Below are 18,229 nucleotides of genomic sequence, written 5' to 3' on the forward strand. Positions count from 1 at the left end.
CCAGGGACAGAGACGGACAGACAGACAGACAGGTGCTCGGTCGGAGACCAGCCTCACCTCCAGGGAGTCCCCAGATATGACCAGTGCACAATCATGCTTCCTCCGAAAGGCGTTAAGCTCCAAGTGGGCCTCTCCCCGACTGGTTACCTCCACAAAAGGGAGAAAAGCACCCAAATTACAGTGTTATCTAAATCAGAGGTGCAAACAGCCCTTATTTATGAATCACAGTGAAATCTTCAGACACATTATTCAAAATCAAAAGGTGCTTTACACAGTCCAGTCCTGTAGCAAAGCGCTCTTCCGAATCTCTCTTACGGTGCCAGAAATAAATACCTACTTGCTTAACACCAACTGTTTCCCAATTCGTGACAACTCCAAGCAGGACACAGTTACCGTGAGACAAAGTGCCCCGAGGTGGCTCATCAGGAAATAGAGGACAGGGGACCCAGGCGCTGAGAGCTGTGCCATGAGGGCGGCATCCAGCTGTCTGCGGGGTATTCCCTTCTGGCACTTTCACAGGGTAGCCGTGTGCTGGGGGGTGACTGTCAGCAGTAGGGACACAGTTCTTTAGACACTTCTGTGCGCCCGCCAGAGCCCAGGCTGCCCACGCAGTGGCCGTGGTCTCAAGCCCAGGCTTCAGTTGAACATGCCCCTTTCTGTAAATGCCACGTGACGCAGAATGTTCGTATGAAATGCTTCTGCTCTCTCTGCCACGGGTTTCAACTTTCTCTGTTAGTTCAAGCAAAAAACACTCGAAGGATTAAACAATCTAAAAGTAAAATTCTTGGGCGCCTGGGTGGCTCAGTTGGTTAAGCGACTGCCTTCGGCTCAGGTCATGATCCTGGAGTCCCGGGATCGAGTCCCACATCGGGCTTCCTGCTCGGCAGGGAGTCTGCTTCTCCCTCTGACCCTCCCCCCTCTCATGCTCGCTCTATCTCATTCTCTCTCTCAAATAAAAAAAAAAAAAATAAAAGTAAAATTCTTGAAATACTGTTAATTTTAGAATGAAAGCATTTCAGAAAGCATCGTACTGGATTCTGACATTCTTTCTGCAGGGATTTTTATGGGGCATACAAGAAATGCTACATTGCAGGACCGAGAAGTTTCACGTGGTCCAAATTAATCTCAGACTCCTCTTTAGATAGGTAGGCTTTACTGTGGAAATTTCAATCTGTGCGGTTGTAAACATTGAACAGTCAATTGAAAAGTCAACAAAAACTGATCTAAAGTTTTATCAGAATCATTAATAATTTAATTGCAAATAGTCATCTGCAGGGCCTAATTTGCCATTCTGATGCTTTGAAACAAATGACATTTACAGGTAAATTATATTCAAATCACTATTTCTGTAGGTCCAAGTGCTTCCTTCAGAGCAGATGCAGATGGACCGTGTCTGCTCACCACCATCAGTCAAGACCCGGAGATTGCATTTTTGTTTGAATTACAAACATTAGTCGTAAGTAATACAGTAAAAACAAAAACTAGACCATTTTTACTAATCTTCTTTGAGCTAATTAAACAACACTTCACTTGAAAATGATAGATTAAAAACACATTCCTATTAATGGGTGTAGCTACTACAAAAATGTAATTTTTATCAACATACACTTTGTAAATGGAACGGAAAACGATGGTGGTATGTCTATTCTAAAATAGATACTTGGTTGATAAATGAATCCACTGTACAACAGAAAAACACTTTTGAAATTAGGTCTTGTTTCACTCCATCACAATGTAGCTTTTTCATCCCATGCAATGTGAGCAGCTAACAGAAACCTATTTGCAATGTTTTTATAAATTCAGCAAGAAAATTACAGTATTTCTCTTCTTTAGTAATTACTAAATATTTGCACATATATTCTCACAAATCCAACAAGTTTTGATTGTGAGATAAAACATTTAATAGTCAAAGTGCTTTCCGACATATACTCACTGGTCTGAAAACGTGAATGTCTTGTGTTCTAGACACCAAATGTGAGCTTTTGGCGATGCATGTTGCGGTCTCGAGTTTATCGCCTGTTAGCATCCATATCTAGGGGACAAGTGAAGATGGAGAACTCTTAGAAGCATCCATTCCTGAACACACACTTGCACACCCATGTTCACAGCACGACTATTCATACCAGCCAAACCACAGAAGCAACCCAGTGTCCACTGACAGACGGACAGATAAGAGTGCGGCATGCATGCCGTGGAACAGTACTCAGCCTTGAAAAGGGGGGAATATTCTGGCACTGCTGGGACATGGACGGGCCTGGAGGACGCTGAGCTCAGTGAAGGGAGCCCGCCACCCACAGGCAAAGGCTGTGGGGCTGCATTGGTAGGAGGGCCGTCGACGAGGCGCACCCACCGAGACAGAAGGCAGATGTGGGTGCCAGGGCTGGGGGAGCACAGCGGAGTTAGTGTTTCGTGGGGACAGAGGTTCAGGTTTACAACGTTCTGGAGACAGGCGGTGGGGACGGCTGCACAGCAGTGCGAATGTACTTCGTGATGATTAGCTGAGCACTTAAAAATGGTTAAGATGATAAATGCTACATTATGTACATTTTACCACAATAAAGAAAAGTCTCTGTTGACTTATTTAGCTAAACCTTGGAGGAGCAAAATGACGTTAGACGTAGCAGCTGAGATGTGAAGGCACGTGAATGACGGGGGTTTAGGAACCTCGGGCTGAGGCTACGGAGATGCCTGCACACACCCAAAGGGCAAGGCTCATCACCCGGCCCTGCGAGCCACACGAGCAGCTCGAGGACACCATGGGGTCATGGGTCGCAGAGCGAGGAGCGCCCTAGAGACCCTTAGTCCGACTTGCTAATTTTTCAATTGGAAACTGAGGTTCAAAAAGGGGAAACGGTTAAGCCAAAAGTTGTTTGTATCAAATAAAACATGGCACATACTACTTTTACTTCATGTATCATGTATATAAGCATATCGCTAGACCACAAAGAGAACAAAACCAGACATTTGACATATGACAGGACAGTTCACACGCATATTTCATGTAACAGCAAAACACAGTGATCTCTCACTGACACCTGATTTTCTCAGATGTCTAGTGTATCATATATAAATACGCATTTTTGGACACAGGAGACAAAAACTCATGGCATACTGATTTTTTGCTCAGGCGTCATCTGCTTGTGGCTCTTCTCAGTGTTTGAGCACTTGTGCTTTTTATTTCGCACAACTAATATTCACCTTATTGAGCCTGGGCCTCAGGTTATGACGCATCGTTAAGACAAACCTGGGAACAATTCACGCTAGACAGCAAGAGCGACCACCCCTGGTGAAGCTGTGAGTGGCTCAGGGGCACGTGTGACCTGTGGAACCGCCACCTGACATCACATCCTCACGCTCCGTGAACGGATGGAGGGTCCCCTTCTTTAGACGGGAGACGTGAAGGAAGAAGGGCAGGACCCCACACACTTAGGGTTTAGCAATCAATCAATAGAAATACCCAGACCGTGCGCACCAAGAGCACCCGCGGCTTCAGCGCGCGCAGCTGGGGGACGGAGGGACGCAAGTGTATGAAATATCGTGGAAAACGAGCAAGTGCCCCAGCCGCGGCTCTCACACCTCCTCTTCACCCATGTGCCGGCTGCGCACCATAATCAGCACAAAGCCTGAGTCTGAACTGCTCTTGTGATTCTGAAGCCAGATGCGCCTCCTGCCGGGTTGCTGTCCTGCATGGACGGGGGTCTCCTCTCCCACCCAGACCCCTGCAGGCAAGGGCGCACCCGCTGTGCGCACTCGGCGCCTCCGTCAGAACCCACTGCGTGCGTTTCGGCTGCAGCCCCAGGCAGCTTTCCCTCCGACACCATCCTTCCTTTCTGTCGCTCTAGTCGAGCTATTCACTAGTTTTTCTCTGAAACTCGAGCTGGATTGTTTTCATTCTCCAACACGAGGCCCCAATCCTCAGGGCAGCCTCGGAATAAATTTTCTCTCCCATCTGTAACTGAACTTTGGGCTTTAATGGCACACAAGGTCAGAAAGCAGTTCCCTGAAAGCTATAACGTACAGCACAATGCTAATTTCCCTGGATGTGAAGGGGACAAACCAGTACGAAAACGGCAGGACAGAAGGCCAGCGGGTGGACACTCAGCATCAAGTCACAGGGCCTACAGGGACCCCAGCAACGAGAGCAAAATGAGCCGATACAGCGGAGCTGAGGGACCCTTGTGGTAACATCTGGTTGCGAGCAGAAAGCTCTAGAGCATGAGGGAAGCACATCCCGCGTGAGAGCCGAGGTCTTCCGAGGCCTGGATTGTCCTGAGCAGTCACCTGATGGATGTCCAAGGCCACGAAAGCCTCGAGGGACAAAGCTGGGTGGTGGGTGAGTCTGAGACCCTGGTGGGCAGGGACGGGGCAGGGCTGGGGTGGGCGGGGCAGAGAAAGGCAGAGGGGACTGCTGCTAGGGACAGGGTGATTTGGGCATCCTCTGGGGCAAGCGGCAGGTGCAGGTCCCAGGCGACTTTCGGGGCGCTGGCCTGGGTGAGGCTGGTCCGGGGGGACATCCCAGGAGGAGGAAGCTGGCCGGCGCTTCCAGGACAGCAGCAGTCCGTCGCGAGGGCCAGCACCGTACCTTGATGCCCGCGTTCCGTAGCATCTCCAGGGTGGGCCTCACATCGGCCTGCAGCTGGTCCTCCACCCCCGTGAGGCACAGCAGCTCCATCTCCCGCTCCAGACTCTCTACCACCGCAGCCACCTTGAGCGCCCTGTCGTGGATGCTCAGCTTGGCCTGACTGTAGCGGCTCTGAGGAGAGACGGGGGGTGCGGGTCACCCCGGGGGACGTGGGGGCACGGAAATCTGCCCCATCACAGAAGCCTGTCTGCGCGCGCCGGGGACACACCCCTTTCCCAGCAGACTGCAGTAGACGGCCTGGCGCTCCGGGGCAGCCAGGCTGCCCCAGGTTGTGTGCGTGTCCACACCAGCAGCTCGCACCCACGTCAACGGGGACGTGTCTGAGGGGTGGATGCCCACGGGGCAGACGGGGCTGGACAGTCGGCTCACCTCGAAGTCCTGGTACTGCTCTTCTGTCAGCGCCCTCTTGGCGACCACGAGGGTGCGCAGACCTTCCCGGGCCATGTTTCCACACTGGAAAAGGAGACGCAGGTCACATGCGGCCCCCAGGTGCTGACCGCGATGGGGACAGGCACCCGTGGCGCTCGCCGATACCGCGCCGTGGTCAGGGCGCTGCCCCCCCGGGTCCGTCACTGTGTCTGAAGCCACCCACGGTTTCTCAGTGCATCTCCTCCTGCCGAGGTTTGGCGGAGCACGCGCGGGGCACATGGCTCATCCCGCGGGCATGTCCTGTGATCACAGCCTCGCTGGAAGGATGGCTCGGCTCCCCTAATCTCCGCGGGCGGGCACGGGGCAGCTCTCAGACAACAAGCACGCTGCTTTCCCACATTCGACGAGACTTTTCTTTTTTAAAGATTTTATTTATTTATTTGAGAGAGCGAGAATGAGAGAGAGAGAGAGTACATGAGATGGGGGAGGGTCAGAGGGAGAAGCAGACTCCCTGCCGAGCAGGGAGCCCGATGCGGGACTCGATCCAGGGACTCCAGGACCATGACCTGAGCCGAAGGCAGTCGCTCAACCAACTGAGCCACACAGGCGCCCTCGACGAGACTTTTCAAAAACGGTCTCACGAGCAAGGTCTACACCAGGCTGCACACAGCAGCACGAGAAGTGTGGATGCTCGGTGCCGGGGTGGGAGGGGCAAGGTGTGCAAGAGGGAAGGCCTCACGTGGCAGTGCAGTGGGGGGAGGGGAAGACCCCGAGGGTCCTTGGGCTTCGTTCTTGGGTCTGGATCCTATCCTGCAGGGCAAGTGGCCCGTAGCGAGAGGCCTGAGGCCCAGGCGTGCATTAGGAAACAAGACGTGGAAATGTATTCAACAAGTATGTGGAAAGATATCAACTCCACTCACAGAGAATGCACAAAATAACCGTATTTTTCAGCTGTTGGAGGAGAAACTAAGCAGTTTTAGCTGATGAAAGGGGAGAGAAACAGCCTGATTCTAGGCTGCTTACGGGACTGGTGCCAACCTGCTGGCAGGTAATGGGCTGGCGCTCTGCCCCGCACTCGCAGAGGAGGCTCGCCCGGGCTCGTCGGTGGCCGGCGGCCACGGCGCCGCTCCGGGGACAGGGCCCGGAAGCTCTCCGCTTACACGCACACACTGACGGGTGCCGAGGAGCCTCGCCCGAGGTGGTGCACACAGCAGTACCGTGCCGGCGGAGACAGAGGCACACGCCGGTTCTTCGGAGCCCTGGGCCCCCGGCGCCACTGCCTTCCGTGACGGTGCGTTCTCTCTCTCGGGCTGCACTGATGGGGCGCTGCCGCACACGTGAAGCCTGCTGAGGCCCTCACAACGCGTGCTGCGGAAACATGTGAGCGCCGTCTCTGCGGGGCCGGGAGCAGCCCTGCGCGGCGGCTAGCTGTCTCACCCCGAACATAAGCCTCTCCAGGGCACCGCAAGGGCCGGGGAGAAGGACGCGTGCAGAGGGCCAAGCGTCCTGGGCTGGTCACCGTCCTCAGACTCCGAGGTGAGCCAAACAGGACTGTGTCCCCGGCGCCCACGTCCCAGAGGGCCCCCAAGTGAAGAGCAGGAAGAAACAGGGAGAGAAAGAGTCCCGGGGAGAAGACACTGAGCGGGGCCCCAAGGGAGGCCCTGGCTGCCCGGCCGGCGGGGACAGACACACACACACACACACACACAGGAAGTCTGATGACCCGGTGCTGCCCGGGGTATGCCCAAGCTGAGAACGTCAACAGTAGTATTTCAGAATGATGGTTTTCATGAAAAACAAAGTTTAAAAAAACAATGTGAACGCTAAGCTATACCATTCTCTGAAGCCACAGTGTCTACACATTAGGAATACTACCACCAACTAGCCAAGGCTTATCCAGGCTGTGGGCGGCTCCTGAGAGCCCCTTCAGCTCTTTCTTGTTGACTCTTAAGTCTCAGACTCTGAGGAACTATTTCACATTCGGACTTTAAAGCCCCCAAATGCAGCACGGGCAGCCGGTTTTGGCAGACGGTGTAGAGAGCCACGGGGGTCAGTGCGCTCTGGACGTGGGAGTCTTTCAGGGCCGTGGCGGGGGCTCCAGCCTCGACCACAGCCCTGCGGTGCAGGTGTTCTGGGCAAGGCTGCTGCCAGGACCCCCCGAGACAGAAGGAGGGTCTTCTGAAGCATTTTTAGCAAACACCAAGGGGCACGGGACTTTACATTAGAGCCAGACAATAGCCAATCAAAATCGGTGGCAAACCTGATGCTGGAGTCACGCGTTTAAGCAAATACATCCCAAACAAATCAATGAGCTGCTTTTTTGTTAATGAAAAGGAGATGGAGTGACTAGGAAGCTCGGACATGCAGCGCATCCCCCCGCGTGTGCGGGCGTGGACGGGCAGACGGCCACTGAGGGAGCCGTGACCTGGAGCGTCCGAGCTGCCACGCACTGAGAATCAGAGGCCTGAGCGGAAATGCCACGCCCCCAGACTGACCGACCGTCCAGACACGACTCTGCCTGCCCGGCCACGTGCCCAGACCTCCTCCCCCGTCGTCCCTGGGGGCAAAGGCTGGTGCTTGCACATACCTGCACCTCTCTCGAGGTGGGGTGCTCGGGTCTAACCAAGCTCACATCTACTGCACCTGCCTGCAGAATGTTAAAATCTCTGCAAACACAGAGTATAAACTACTCCTTCCTTCTGAAATCCTAACCGTCTGGCTGACAAGGGCTGCAGCACACAGACCTGCACAGCTCCCATCTCACACACACACTCTGGGGACAGCAGAGAGCTAGTCCCTGGACCCCCTCACGCCGTCCCCCATCCCCGATTCTGACCCGCGCCACACACCTGCACGAAGAGCAAGGAGGCCGAGCACCCGAGCACCTCTCGCGTCCGGGACCTGGTCACCCCACGTCTGTGCACAGTGAGGGTTTTACAGAATTGGCTCTGGGACGTGCTGAGTAAAGTGCTGGTGGCATGTGTTTGTTTTAATTCGTGGAGAATAAAAGCTTATAGCCAAGAATCCAACGTGGGGAGCTTGCTTGAGACAGAGGAGCTCCGTGCACGCTCAGGCTCCCAGAACACGCTGGGTTTTTTGTTTGTGTTTGTTTTAAATAAGGTAAAGGCTTTCAGACTAAAGTATTCCAGCAAAGACATGCGTGGAGGATCAAGAGTTTCTAAGGGAAGAAAATGTAACGTTGCGAAAATAAACGCACAAAGGATTTTTAATAAAGTTATCTTTGTGAAAAACAATCCGACATTATCTGTCTGTTGCAAGACATTTATTGATTTGACCTCAAAAAGCTAAATAAATTAAACAAGTATTTTATAATTAATTACACATCATTATGACCAAAAGTAATTTTTATGGCATTTTACTAGGTCTTCAGGGAATTTAATTTATTCATGTGCCTGATTAAATCCAAGTGCCTGAAGGAGCTATTGATTCATATTGCCAATACTGCTGTGGACGTGGGGGTGCGTGTGGCCCCCACCCTGACCGACCGTGCCTGCGCCATGACAGGGTGACCCGTACGTAGGACAGAGGTTCAGTTTTACTCTGAAATCCAACTTTTCTGTTAACACAGAAACAGACAGACAATAAAATGACCTCATGAGGCTAAATATAAATCCTATCTCTTCAGGGAGAATTTGATGAAATGTAGGATTGATCATATTTGTATCTTATTTTCTATTTTTACAGTGAATCCTACACACAAATTAGAAGGACATTAAAATCCTAATTAAAGGGCGCCTGGGTGGCTCAGTTGGTTAAGCGACTGCCTTTGGCTCAGGTCATGATCCTGGAGTCCCTGGATCGAGTCCTGCATCGGGCTCCCTGCTTGGCAGGGGGTCTGCTTCTCCCTCTCCCGCTCCCCCCTCTTGTGCTCTTTCTCTCTCTCACTCTCTCTCTCAAATAAATAAATAAAATCTTTAAAAATAAATAAATAAATAAATAAATAAAATCCTAATTAAAATCTTGCAAATAACAAAGGTTACAAAATAAATATATTACAGTGTAACTTTGGTTGTATATGTAATATTATTTTAGAATTTTTAGTGAATGATTAGTAATGCCATCTTTTCACTAATATGAACAAAATATAATTAATAAGGACCTACTTATATATCTACACGCAGTCACACAAAAACCAAAAACAGTAGTTGTTCATACGGAAAGTAAGCTATTTATAATTAAATAGAACTCCTGTCCTTCCTACTTCACGAAGTTGACAGGAACCGGGCTCACTTAAAGTAACATGGTGGAAAAGCAATACCGTCTGGTTAAGAGGTGGTGTCGTATCTCCCCCAGGGACGGCGTGCACCGTGGGCAGGGCGGGAGGCGCAGCTTACCTCCTCCTCCAGCCAGTCGTTGTACTGCACGATGGAGGACATGGCCACGTCGGCCCCTTTCATGTAGAAGGTGATTTCTGCAGTGGACTCGTCCTGGGACAGAAGGAAACACAGGCACATTCAGGCCACGCTGCTGCCGGGAGTAACGGCCGCGTGAACAGAAACCCACCAGGGAACGCAGTTCTCCCTGAACCTATCTGCAGTGAGCTACCCAAATAGTCTTCTATGCAGGGCAACGTCCGCCCCTAGATGTTCAGGCAGACAAGCCCAAGAACATAAATGCAGATCCTGAGATGTTGTGCTGAGGTTGTGGAAACAAAGTCCGACTGCAAGGTAAAGGTTAATTCTCTCAAATGTTCATTGCTTCATTGATAAGCTTTCCTTGGTTAGCCAACTTCCAAGATATGTTTCTGGTATTTGCTAAGAAAATTTAATAGAGATGCACGTCAGCAACTTTGTCGTCATAAATCATTCCCCAGCACAGCTCCTTGGCATGCTGCTGCTGTTGGAAACAAAACAGACAGCTTTAGCTTATTTCAAAAATTAATCGCTAACACCTTTTACTTGCTCTGCCTTTGTCGTCTTAGGAGAGTTACCTTAAATCACTACAGCTGGGGCCTCACTAGCTTCTCAGTATAAATTCTTAGTTTAGATCTGATTTCAAAAATAAGCAAGAAGCACAAATCGTTTGAACGAGCAGTGAAAGAGAAACACCCCGAGTCTCTATCATGGTGCGTACAGCGAGCCACGCGCAAGCCCGAGGGAACGCGAGCGGCAAGTCTACCCGGATGATGACCCCCATGCGCTTGCTCTCCGAGGTGAACGGGAACATCTGCAGGATGCAGTAGGTCAGGATCTGGCCGCTGGGTGTCCTCAGCTGCATGGAGGCGAGGTCTCTGCTGACCAGGGTGAGGCCGACGCTCTCCGTCCACTGCACCAGGGCCACCTGGGGGAGACCAGCGAGACGTGAGGCCACGCGCTCTGCAGGAAGGGAAGCAACAGGCGAGCGGCGGGACAGCTCGCCCACACCAGCCGCTTCCAAGGCCTCCACGAGAGCGCTGCAGGGGCTGTGACCGCGTCGGGCACTTGGTTAACAACGTTAAGGCTAAAGGACCAGCGCTGTGAGAGCCCCTGGTCGCACCTTCTAGCAGAAGAGCCATGACTGATCACGCTTCTGGGGCTAGTGTGTTTACGTGCTGCCCAGAGGCCGGCTTCTAAGATCTGGACGGAACGCCGCTGCCAGGGACGCCCAGCCCCGCAAGCGTTTCCGGTGGCCTCGCAACGCCACGTCCCTCGTGTTTTCCTGCTCTTCCTAAAATAAGAGCTGAGCGGGTGACTGAGGACAGCGCACGGGTCACCTGAACGTCTGAGAAGTCGGAGCCCAGCTCCGCCAGCAGCCCCAGCTGCCCCGGGCACGGAAGCTTGCTGGCCTCTTCCGTCACGGGGAAAACGTAGCGCACGCTGTTCTGGATCTGAAGGACCAAACCTCCCTGGCAGCACGCAAACACGGGTGCTCTCATTTATGGTTATTCAGTGTTCACTATTAGGATGTGAGAATCACGAACAGAAGAATAATTTTCAAGGTTAATTTATGAACAGTATTTTCATGACAGTGTTTTCTGGAAAAACATCAGTTTGCCTTTAAAAGCCATCTCAGGACAAGAGATTCACCAGTTGGCACGAGGTCTGCTGACCCCACGCTCAGCAAGGACGGCCACACGCGCAGAAGGCGGCAGCACTCGTCCTGCCCCCCCGCCCGGCTCCCCCTCGGGGGCCAGCGCCGGGCCTCCTGTGACGGTCTCTCCCGGCTGAGCGCCGCATCCTTGCTTGCGATTTTATTCCCCGCCCACGCGTCCAGCCCTCCACCCAGGGTTGCAGAAATCAAGTCCTCAGGAGCATCGTGGGTTCTGTCTGGTGAGCAGAACTTCACTGCTGAGCCTCAGCGTCCACCGCCAAGTCATGTGAGGACAGGCTGCGATAAGGCTCGGCAGCTCTGGCTTCAAGGCGGGACTGCTCAGGTCACCCCCCATCCCCGTTCCTCATCTGTTCGGTGGTGGCGGCCGGGCCACCTCGCAGGACCCCACGCACGTGAAAGTCACCGGGGACACTCAGCACATCCGGGTCGACGTTAGGGTTCTACCCTTCATCCTCTCTCACAGATGCCATCCGAGATGTCCCCCGCAACACCACGAAGGCCAGGAATCCCTTTTAAAGTGGGGCTTTCTAGGTAGTTCCCGCAGTTCTAACTACCGGAAGGTTCCAGCACAACCGTCAACTGAGGGTGAGGAGATGCTTGCTGTTTTTAATGCTTCCACCTTGACCCAGTGCCACCCCGTGGAGGCCGGGAGCATCCGGAGATAATAAGGTGGGAAAAATTGAAGCGAAGTATGTCCTAGGACTACAGAGAGGTTTCGTGGGCTGCGGATGTTCTGGAACACAGCTGAGGGCATTGCCATGCATCATTCTGGGCCCTGCTGGCAGGAACAATCGCGGGACACCGGAAACGGCCACGCTCCACGGGGCTGGCTGTAAAGGGATCCCCAACAGACCACTCGGTCCCCTCTACTGGGGTGCCTTCATTTCCCCAGTTGTGAGCATCTCGCAAAGGAACCAAATAGACATGTATGGCTACTGTTCTAGGACAGTAAAGACATATTTATACAGTTTACAGTCTCACTTCATTTTATAAATACTCAATGCATCAGAATTCACCTGGCAGAGATTTCTCATCTAAAAAGTGTGCATAGGGAGTAAGCCTGTATTTTTTATTTCTTCCGAGACAGAGTCAGAGATGCATTCCTATGAAAAAGGGCATAAAGGGATCAAAGCACCTTGCTCCCCCTGGCTCGTCATCTGAAGCCCAGTGCCATCCTCGAGGAGCAGACCCAAGGAGGCCCATCGTGGACGAGCTGCCCAGCGGTGCTGCGTTCCCTCAGCGCCGGGTGCATGGGGGGAGGCTTCCTACCCCGCTTGTCTGGCCCCACTGCCCACGCCTGCCCCCCCCCCCCCCCCCCGTCGCTGGGCACAAGTCTGCTGGCTGAGGTAGGAACAGCTACGTACAGTGTGCCAATTTCTGCTCCTCAATCTTCCCTTTAAAGATACAAGTTTCATTTAAGTTAATAAAATCATACTATTAGCTGACCTATAAATTCAAGACAGCAAAATGTTACATATTAGATTGCCAACCAGTGAGATCTAACGGTGTAGAATTCTCATCTTGCTGTGAGCAACACCATGCAGTCAGCTCTGGCATCTAGGAGAGCGCCGTCCACACGCGCTGGGCCAGGCCCGCCCACGAGGGCGTCTGCACAGACACCCCGCGTCAGGGGGTGTTCCCACGGTCTCACTGAAGGGAAAATTCTGACGTTGGGCCTTTCCTGCTGTGTCCACCTTGACCTTCTGTGTGCCTGGAGCGGCCTGGACGCTACCAGGGGTCCTTACCCAGAACCACTGACCAGAGACAATGTGCTCAAAAGGCTGGAAGACTGAGTTTAAAGAGCTAAGGCAAAACTCGAAACAAGAAAAAGCCCAAAGCCCTGAATCTGTACAATATTTGGGCTGGTCGGACCATGCCTGACGTGCTGGATTTCCTCTGCTGCATTTCGGGAGCCTGCTGTTCTAGGAACACCCAGCATCTTACCTTTATAAATGTAAAGCCCTACTCTCAACGTGTAATTGATGCCTCGCCCCTTTTTCTGGGAAATAAAGGAAATGAGCAAATTTTTACTTTTGTCTATTTTAATTAACTGTTTCAGTAAGATCTCTGTTCTCCCTTTCCAGAAGATAAATTAGACAAATAGTAACAACTTGAATGTTTATGTTTGTCAAATACTGTGAGAAACTGCTGTCTAAAAATGTTTTGCTGGAAAACAGTGAAGGACCAAAGCTGTCTCAGATAGGGTCACTCAGTCAGGAGAGCACGCTGTGACCCCTCACCTCTGCCGGGGAGTGAATGCAAGGTCAGAACACTCCCCTGCGTAGGGGCAACAGCCTGACTCCACGGCCTGGTGGGCCTGTGCTTCTGGGGGTGACCTCCGTGCCACGGGAACGAGCCCTGGGAACGGGCGGCCAGCTACACGTGGTCGGCACCATCCCTGTGCTTTATGGAGGGGCGCCGGTCTCGTGGTGTCCCCTTGACCTGCAGGGCTGGAAACGAAGGTCAGCCATGTGCGGGTCACCCGCATCTACACAAATGACCCCCAGTGAAAACCGGGGACGCCAAGGCTCAGGTGGGCTTCCTGGGTTGGCAGCGCTCCACGCATGGTGTCACATCACTGCTGCGACGAGTGAGTGCTGTCCGCAGGACCCCCGGGGAGGGACCCCGGCCTGGGCACCCCTTCCCCTGGTCCCACTGGTCCTCTTGTGCTCATCGCCATGAGGTGAGTCTGATGGCTGCGCAGTCCTGCTGGTGAACCCGGGCTGGAAGAAGGTCTTGCGGACCCCCAACTACGGCACGCGTCTGACCACGTGCAGAATACGTGTGTACCGAGCACCAGCGCCCCCCCCAAGCTGAGCCTCCCCAGGACCAGTGAGCCCGACCAGGTCAGGAGAGGGAACTCCAGGTTGGGCAGAGAACGGAAAAGCCGCGTGGACGTGCCCGAGTGTTACTTGGCACTGCCTTGGGGAGAGAGTAGAAGAAAAAAATTGTCTTTTGACTGGATTCGGGATTTTCCACTGCTTTTTAAAATTAAGTAAAGCCATCTAGAAAGGCAACATCTCTGGTCCTAGAAAGGATCTGCGTGTCTGAATCGGGGTGGCCGGGGCCACAATTGGAGGCGGTGAGTTAGACGCGGCAGAACTGAAGGCAGGCAGGTCCTCCCACGGCAGCGAGGACCCAGCGGCCTAAGTGTTCACATGTTCTCAGGCCCCCACTCAGCACCAGACGATGGGACAGCCCCACAGGGGTGGACACACGCCCCGCAGACTGCTGAGCGAAGGGTGGTCTCCGTGGCCCACTGTATTGCCTGGGGTGGGGCATCCGTGGCGGCCTCCCAGGGTGCAGACGCTCCGCAGGCTGTGTGAGCCCCGACTCCAGACCCATGCACCAGGAGTGCTCTCAGGTGGCTCTTTTCTACTCCTCCCCACGGACCACCCCCCAGGCTCCACGCTGGGTGGTTTGTTTGCAGCAACAGTAACATGTGGGGGCTGTCTTGCTCCTGAGCTGAGCGGCTGGGTCACATGTGAGTCCAGCAACCCGTAGGCGGGCGGACTGTTGAACAGTGAGTCACTGTGCGGCTCAAATTAGAGCTTGCCATCTCTGGCTTTCCAGCACGTTACCTGAGCTCCTCAAGTTTGCCCAGATCCTAAAACCACGTATGGCTAATACAGCGCTATAATCGGGAGCACCAACGATATGCTCTAAGTTACAGTACTACAAAAAGACACATGGCCATCAACAGAAAAAGCACATCCAGAAGGGGCAAGCGAACAATTCTGCAACTCACTTCAGGTAGAAAAGGAAATGCACACTGGACACATTTCCTATAAAACCTCGCTATAAAGTGCTAATGACCCAGGACTCCCCAGGTGAAATGTTGAACGTCCACTGTGAAAGCGGGACTATTACACTCTGACGGTAAACTGCATGCTTCTGCGGACGCCCCGTCACCTCCTCCGTGCCCCACCAGGCGGGTTCAGCAGTCTACACTTGTGGACTCACATCTGTTTACTACGTACTTCACGACCCGTTCCAAGCAGCAGCTCCTAACAGAAGCCGTCTAGTGGCTTACACCCGGCCAGCGTGCCACGCCAACTGTTAATCATCATTCTGAGGACTAACTCTCTACATAACGCCAACCAGAAGAGAAGTATAAACTTTTTCACAAGATAGATGCTTTAACTGCTGTTCTGACGCAAGCTGCTTAGTGGTGGGAGGCTTCTTTTGGGTGCCACAAAATCAAACATTTCTGGACGGGCCTGTAAACAACCAACCCCAAGGGATGGACGCGGACATGCAATACTTGCAGCGGGCTTCCCGCCGACGTGCTCAGTACCTGCCCCCGGAGTCAGCCACGTGGCTACGAGCTCGCAGTGAAGGGCGGACAGTGTCCTGTTCTTGAGCTTCACCACCTCGACTCAGAGCGCACTGGGCGCGAAGCGGGCCAGGCCAGAACCCGCACAAACTCTGACACAGGGCAGCAGTATTTGTTCAGAGAGCCTCCTAGAGTAACTTCCATCTAGTGCTATTAAATGTAGAAATTAAAGGAAAGAAAATGTCAAGGGCATTGACAGTTTGACTCTATTTTCCTCCTCAAGACATTTAAGCAATTAAAATTACATACTTTGCAAAAGCACGAAAGCCGCGCTCATGTGTAACGAACGGCACGGCTACGAAGTGTGAAGCGGCTCGAGGGATGACAGCATGAACTCAGACAGCAGATCCCCGCTGTGCTGGAAGGCCGCCGTGTAGCTTCAGCCTACGGGAGGCAGGCTTACGGCGCTGGACGCCAGGCTGCGAGCGAACCCGCCGGCCCACTCGAGCCGCTGCCCGTCCCAGTGTGCGTTCAGGGCTGTGTTGGCGAGCCCGCCTGCCACCCTCTCTCCATCCACTTCCGCAGGCTGTCTCCCGCCCCCGCCCCTCCGGAAGGCCCCGCGGATGGCCTGAGGGGCTCCTGTCCTGGCCCCCTCCCACTCTCCCCTTGATCCGCCTGTCCCCTCCGCTGCGGCACTCACTACAACACGCACACGCCGACGGGTCTGCTTACGTGTCACCTTCTACACCCGAACCCGCAGTGGTTCGAGGACCTCCGAGCCTGAGGCCCCCGAGCTCTACCGGGCTCACTGCGGTGTGTTCGGGGCCAACACAAACCTTCCTTCAGTAAGAGAGAACTCAAAACCTCTTACCTGGAGTGGAGGGCTGACGGGCGCCTACGACACGCGCCGAAGCGTAAACGGGACAGTCCAGAGCACGTGCTCGTGAGCGGCACGCCCCCGGGTGCCCAGCATCACTGGCCTGGGGTCTAAGCAATGTCTCTCTCCCCCTCAAGTGGCCAGTCTACCTTTCAGCCAGTTCTTGCCCCACAAAATGCCAGTCACTTGACAGACACACGAAGCCTCACTATTCCTATGGTTTTACACAGTCAATACCTCTTCTGGGCGGTGCCGTTCGGATCTCTTGCCAACGTTTGAATTGGGGGCGGTTCTCTTGTTAGCAGGTTCTGAGAAGTCTTCACGGATTTTGGTTTCCACTCATTGATCAGATATGTATTTCACAAACACATTCTACAGATCTGTGGCTTGTCCTCGTCTTAATGGTGTCCCTGAACAATGTGATGTTTACCATCGAGTCCAATCCATCAACTTCTTTTACAAGCTGTGCTGTTTGTGTTCCCACGAAATCACTGTCTGACTCAAGCCCACAGACTTTCTTCTAGAAATTTTATACTTTTAGGTTTTTCATATGTCTGTGACCAGTTTAATTCTTTTAAAGATTTTATTTGAGAGGGAGCGACAGAGAGTGAGCACGAGCGGGGAGGAGAGGGAGAAGCCGGCTCCCCTCTGAGCAGGGAGCCCGACGTGGGGCTCGATCCTAGGACCCCAGGAGGATGACCTGAGCCGAAGGCAGACGCTCAACTGACTGCGCCACCCAGGTGCCCCTTGACTTAATTTTTGTACACGGGGAGAGATACTAGTTGAGGCTTTGTGTATGACAGTCCCGTTGTTCTGGGCATCATTTCTTCAAGCATCACCCCCTCTGCACTGCACCTCCTTGGCAGGAAATCAGTCGGCACCTCGGCAACAGAAGGTCTTCCAGTCCGTGAGCACGACGCACGCTCACACACAGGCTCTCTTCGACTCTCCTTCACTGTCTCGGTGCTGGCAGCACACAAATCCTATGCATGTTTGGTTAGATCCATCCTTAAGTATTTCATGTGCTTTTGGTGCATTATAAATGGTACATTAAAAAATCTCAATTTGTAATTGCTCACTGCTAGTATATAAAAATACAAGTAATTTTTGTATATGGGTGTTATGATGTGCTATCTCGGTAAATCCACTTCTTAAACATTACCATTTTTTTTTTTTTTAGTAGAGCCTTTGGGATTTTCTATGGAGATAATCCTATCCTCTACCAAAAAAGACAGTTTTATTTCTTCTTCTCCAGGTTGTATTGCCTTTTATTTCTCTTTTCTTGCATTAGTGCCCTGGCTAGTTCTGTGTGGAAAGAAAGGACGCCTCCTCTGCCTGCTCTAAACATTAGAAGGAACTTACCCATTGCTTCCCATGAAGTATCATGTGAACAGCAGGATTTTTCAAAGATGTCCTTATTAAGCTGCACCAACTCTTTTACTCCTAGTTTACTGAGAGATTTTTATCAGAAACAGACGCTGGATTTTTGCCAAGTGTTTTTCCCCGTGAAGCTCCTGCAACGATCATATGGATTTTCCCCTACAGTCTGTGGGAAATTACACTGATCGATTTACAACTGTCAAACCAGCCTTGCATTCCTGGGGCAAGCTCCACTTGATCAGGATGTTATCTTTTTCACCTCCTGTTGGGCTTTACCTGCCCCCACTCTGTGGGATTTCTGCACCCCTGCTCAGAAGTGATTTGGTCTGTGGCTCTCTCGTGATGCCTTTGTCTGATATTGGTGTCAGTTTAACACAGACAAGTGTTCCTTCCCCTACTGTATCTTGGAAGAGTTTTTATAGAATTGGTATTATTTCCTCTTAAATGCTTGGTTGAATTCACCGGAAGCCACCTGGGCCTGGATGTGGGAAGGTACGCGACTGCAAATCACATTCGATTAGATACAAGGCCTGAGACTGCTTGGGTATTCCAGTAACTGTGAGGGAGCCGGGGGGGGGGGGGGGGGGGGGGGGGGGCCCCGGGCCGGGGAAAAAAAACACACCCTCCCCCCCCC

The 18,229-nt window shown here is 52.6% G+C and overlaps 1 protein-coding gene across 4 annotated transcripts in view; it reads right to left on the minus strand.

The window, feature by feature from the left end:
- The window catches only part of ATP9B (ATPase phospholipid transporting 9B (putative)), a 250,338-nt gene that overhangs the window by 23,114 nt on the left and 208,995 nt on the right, over positions 1-18,229 (minus strand). For all 4 annotated transcript variants that reach the window (XM_044921226.1, XM_044921227.1, XM_021686168.1 and 1 more), the window contains 6 exons: positions 10,151-10,312; positions 9,367-9,459; positions 5,012-5,095; positions 4,583-4,753; positions 1,934-2,032; positions 58-147 (listed from right to left, as the gene is read on the minus strand). In XM_044921226.1, coding sequence (XP_044777161.1) covers positions 58-147; positions 1,934-2,032; positions 4,583-4,753; positions 5,012-5,095; positions 9,367-9,459; positions 10,151-10,312 — 699 coding nt within the window. The remainder of the gene's footprint in view (positions 1-57; positions 148-1,933; positions 2,033-4,582; positions 4,754-5,011; positions 5,096-9,366; positions 9,460-10,150; positions 10,313-18,229) is intronic.

Source organism: Neomonachus schauinslandi, chromosome 14 (assembly GCF_002201575.2).
Source record: "Neomonachus schauinslandi chromosome 14, ASM220157v2, whole genome shotgun sequence".
In the NCBI taxonomy this organism is placed as follows: Eukaryota; Metazoa; Chordata; class Mammalia; order Carnivora; family Phocidae; genus Neomonachus; species Neomonachus schauinslandi.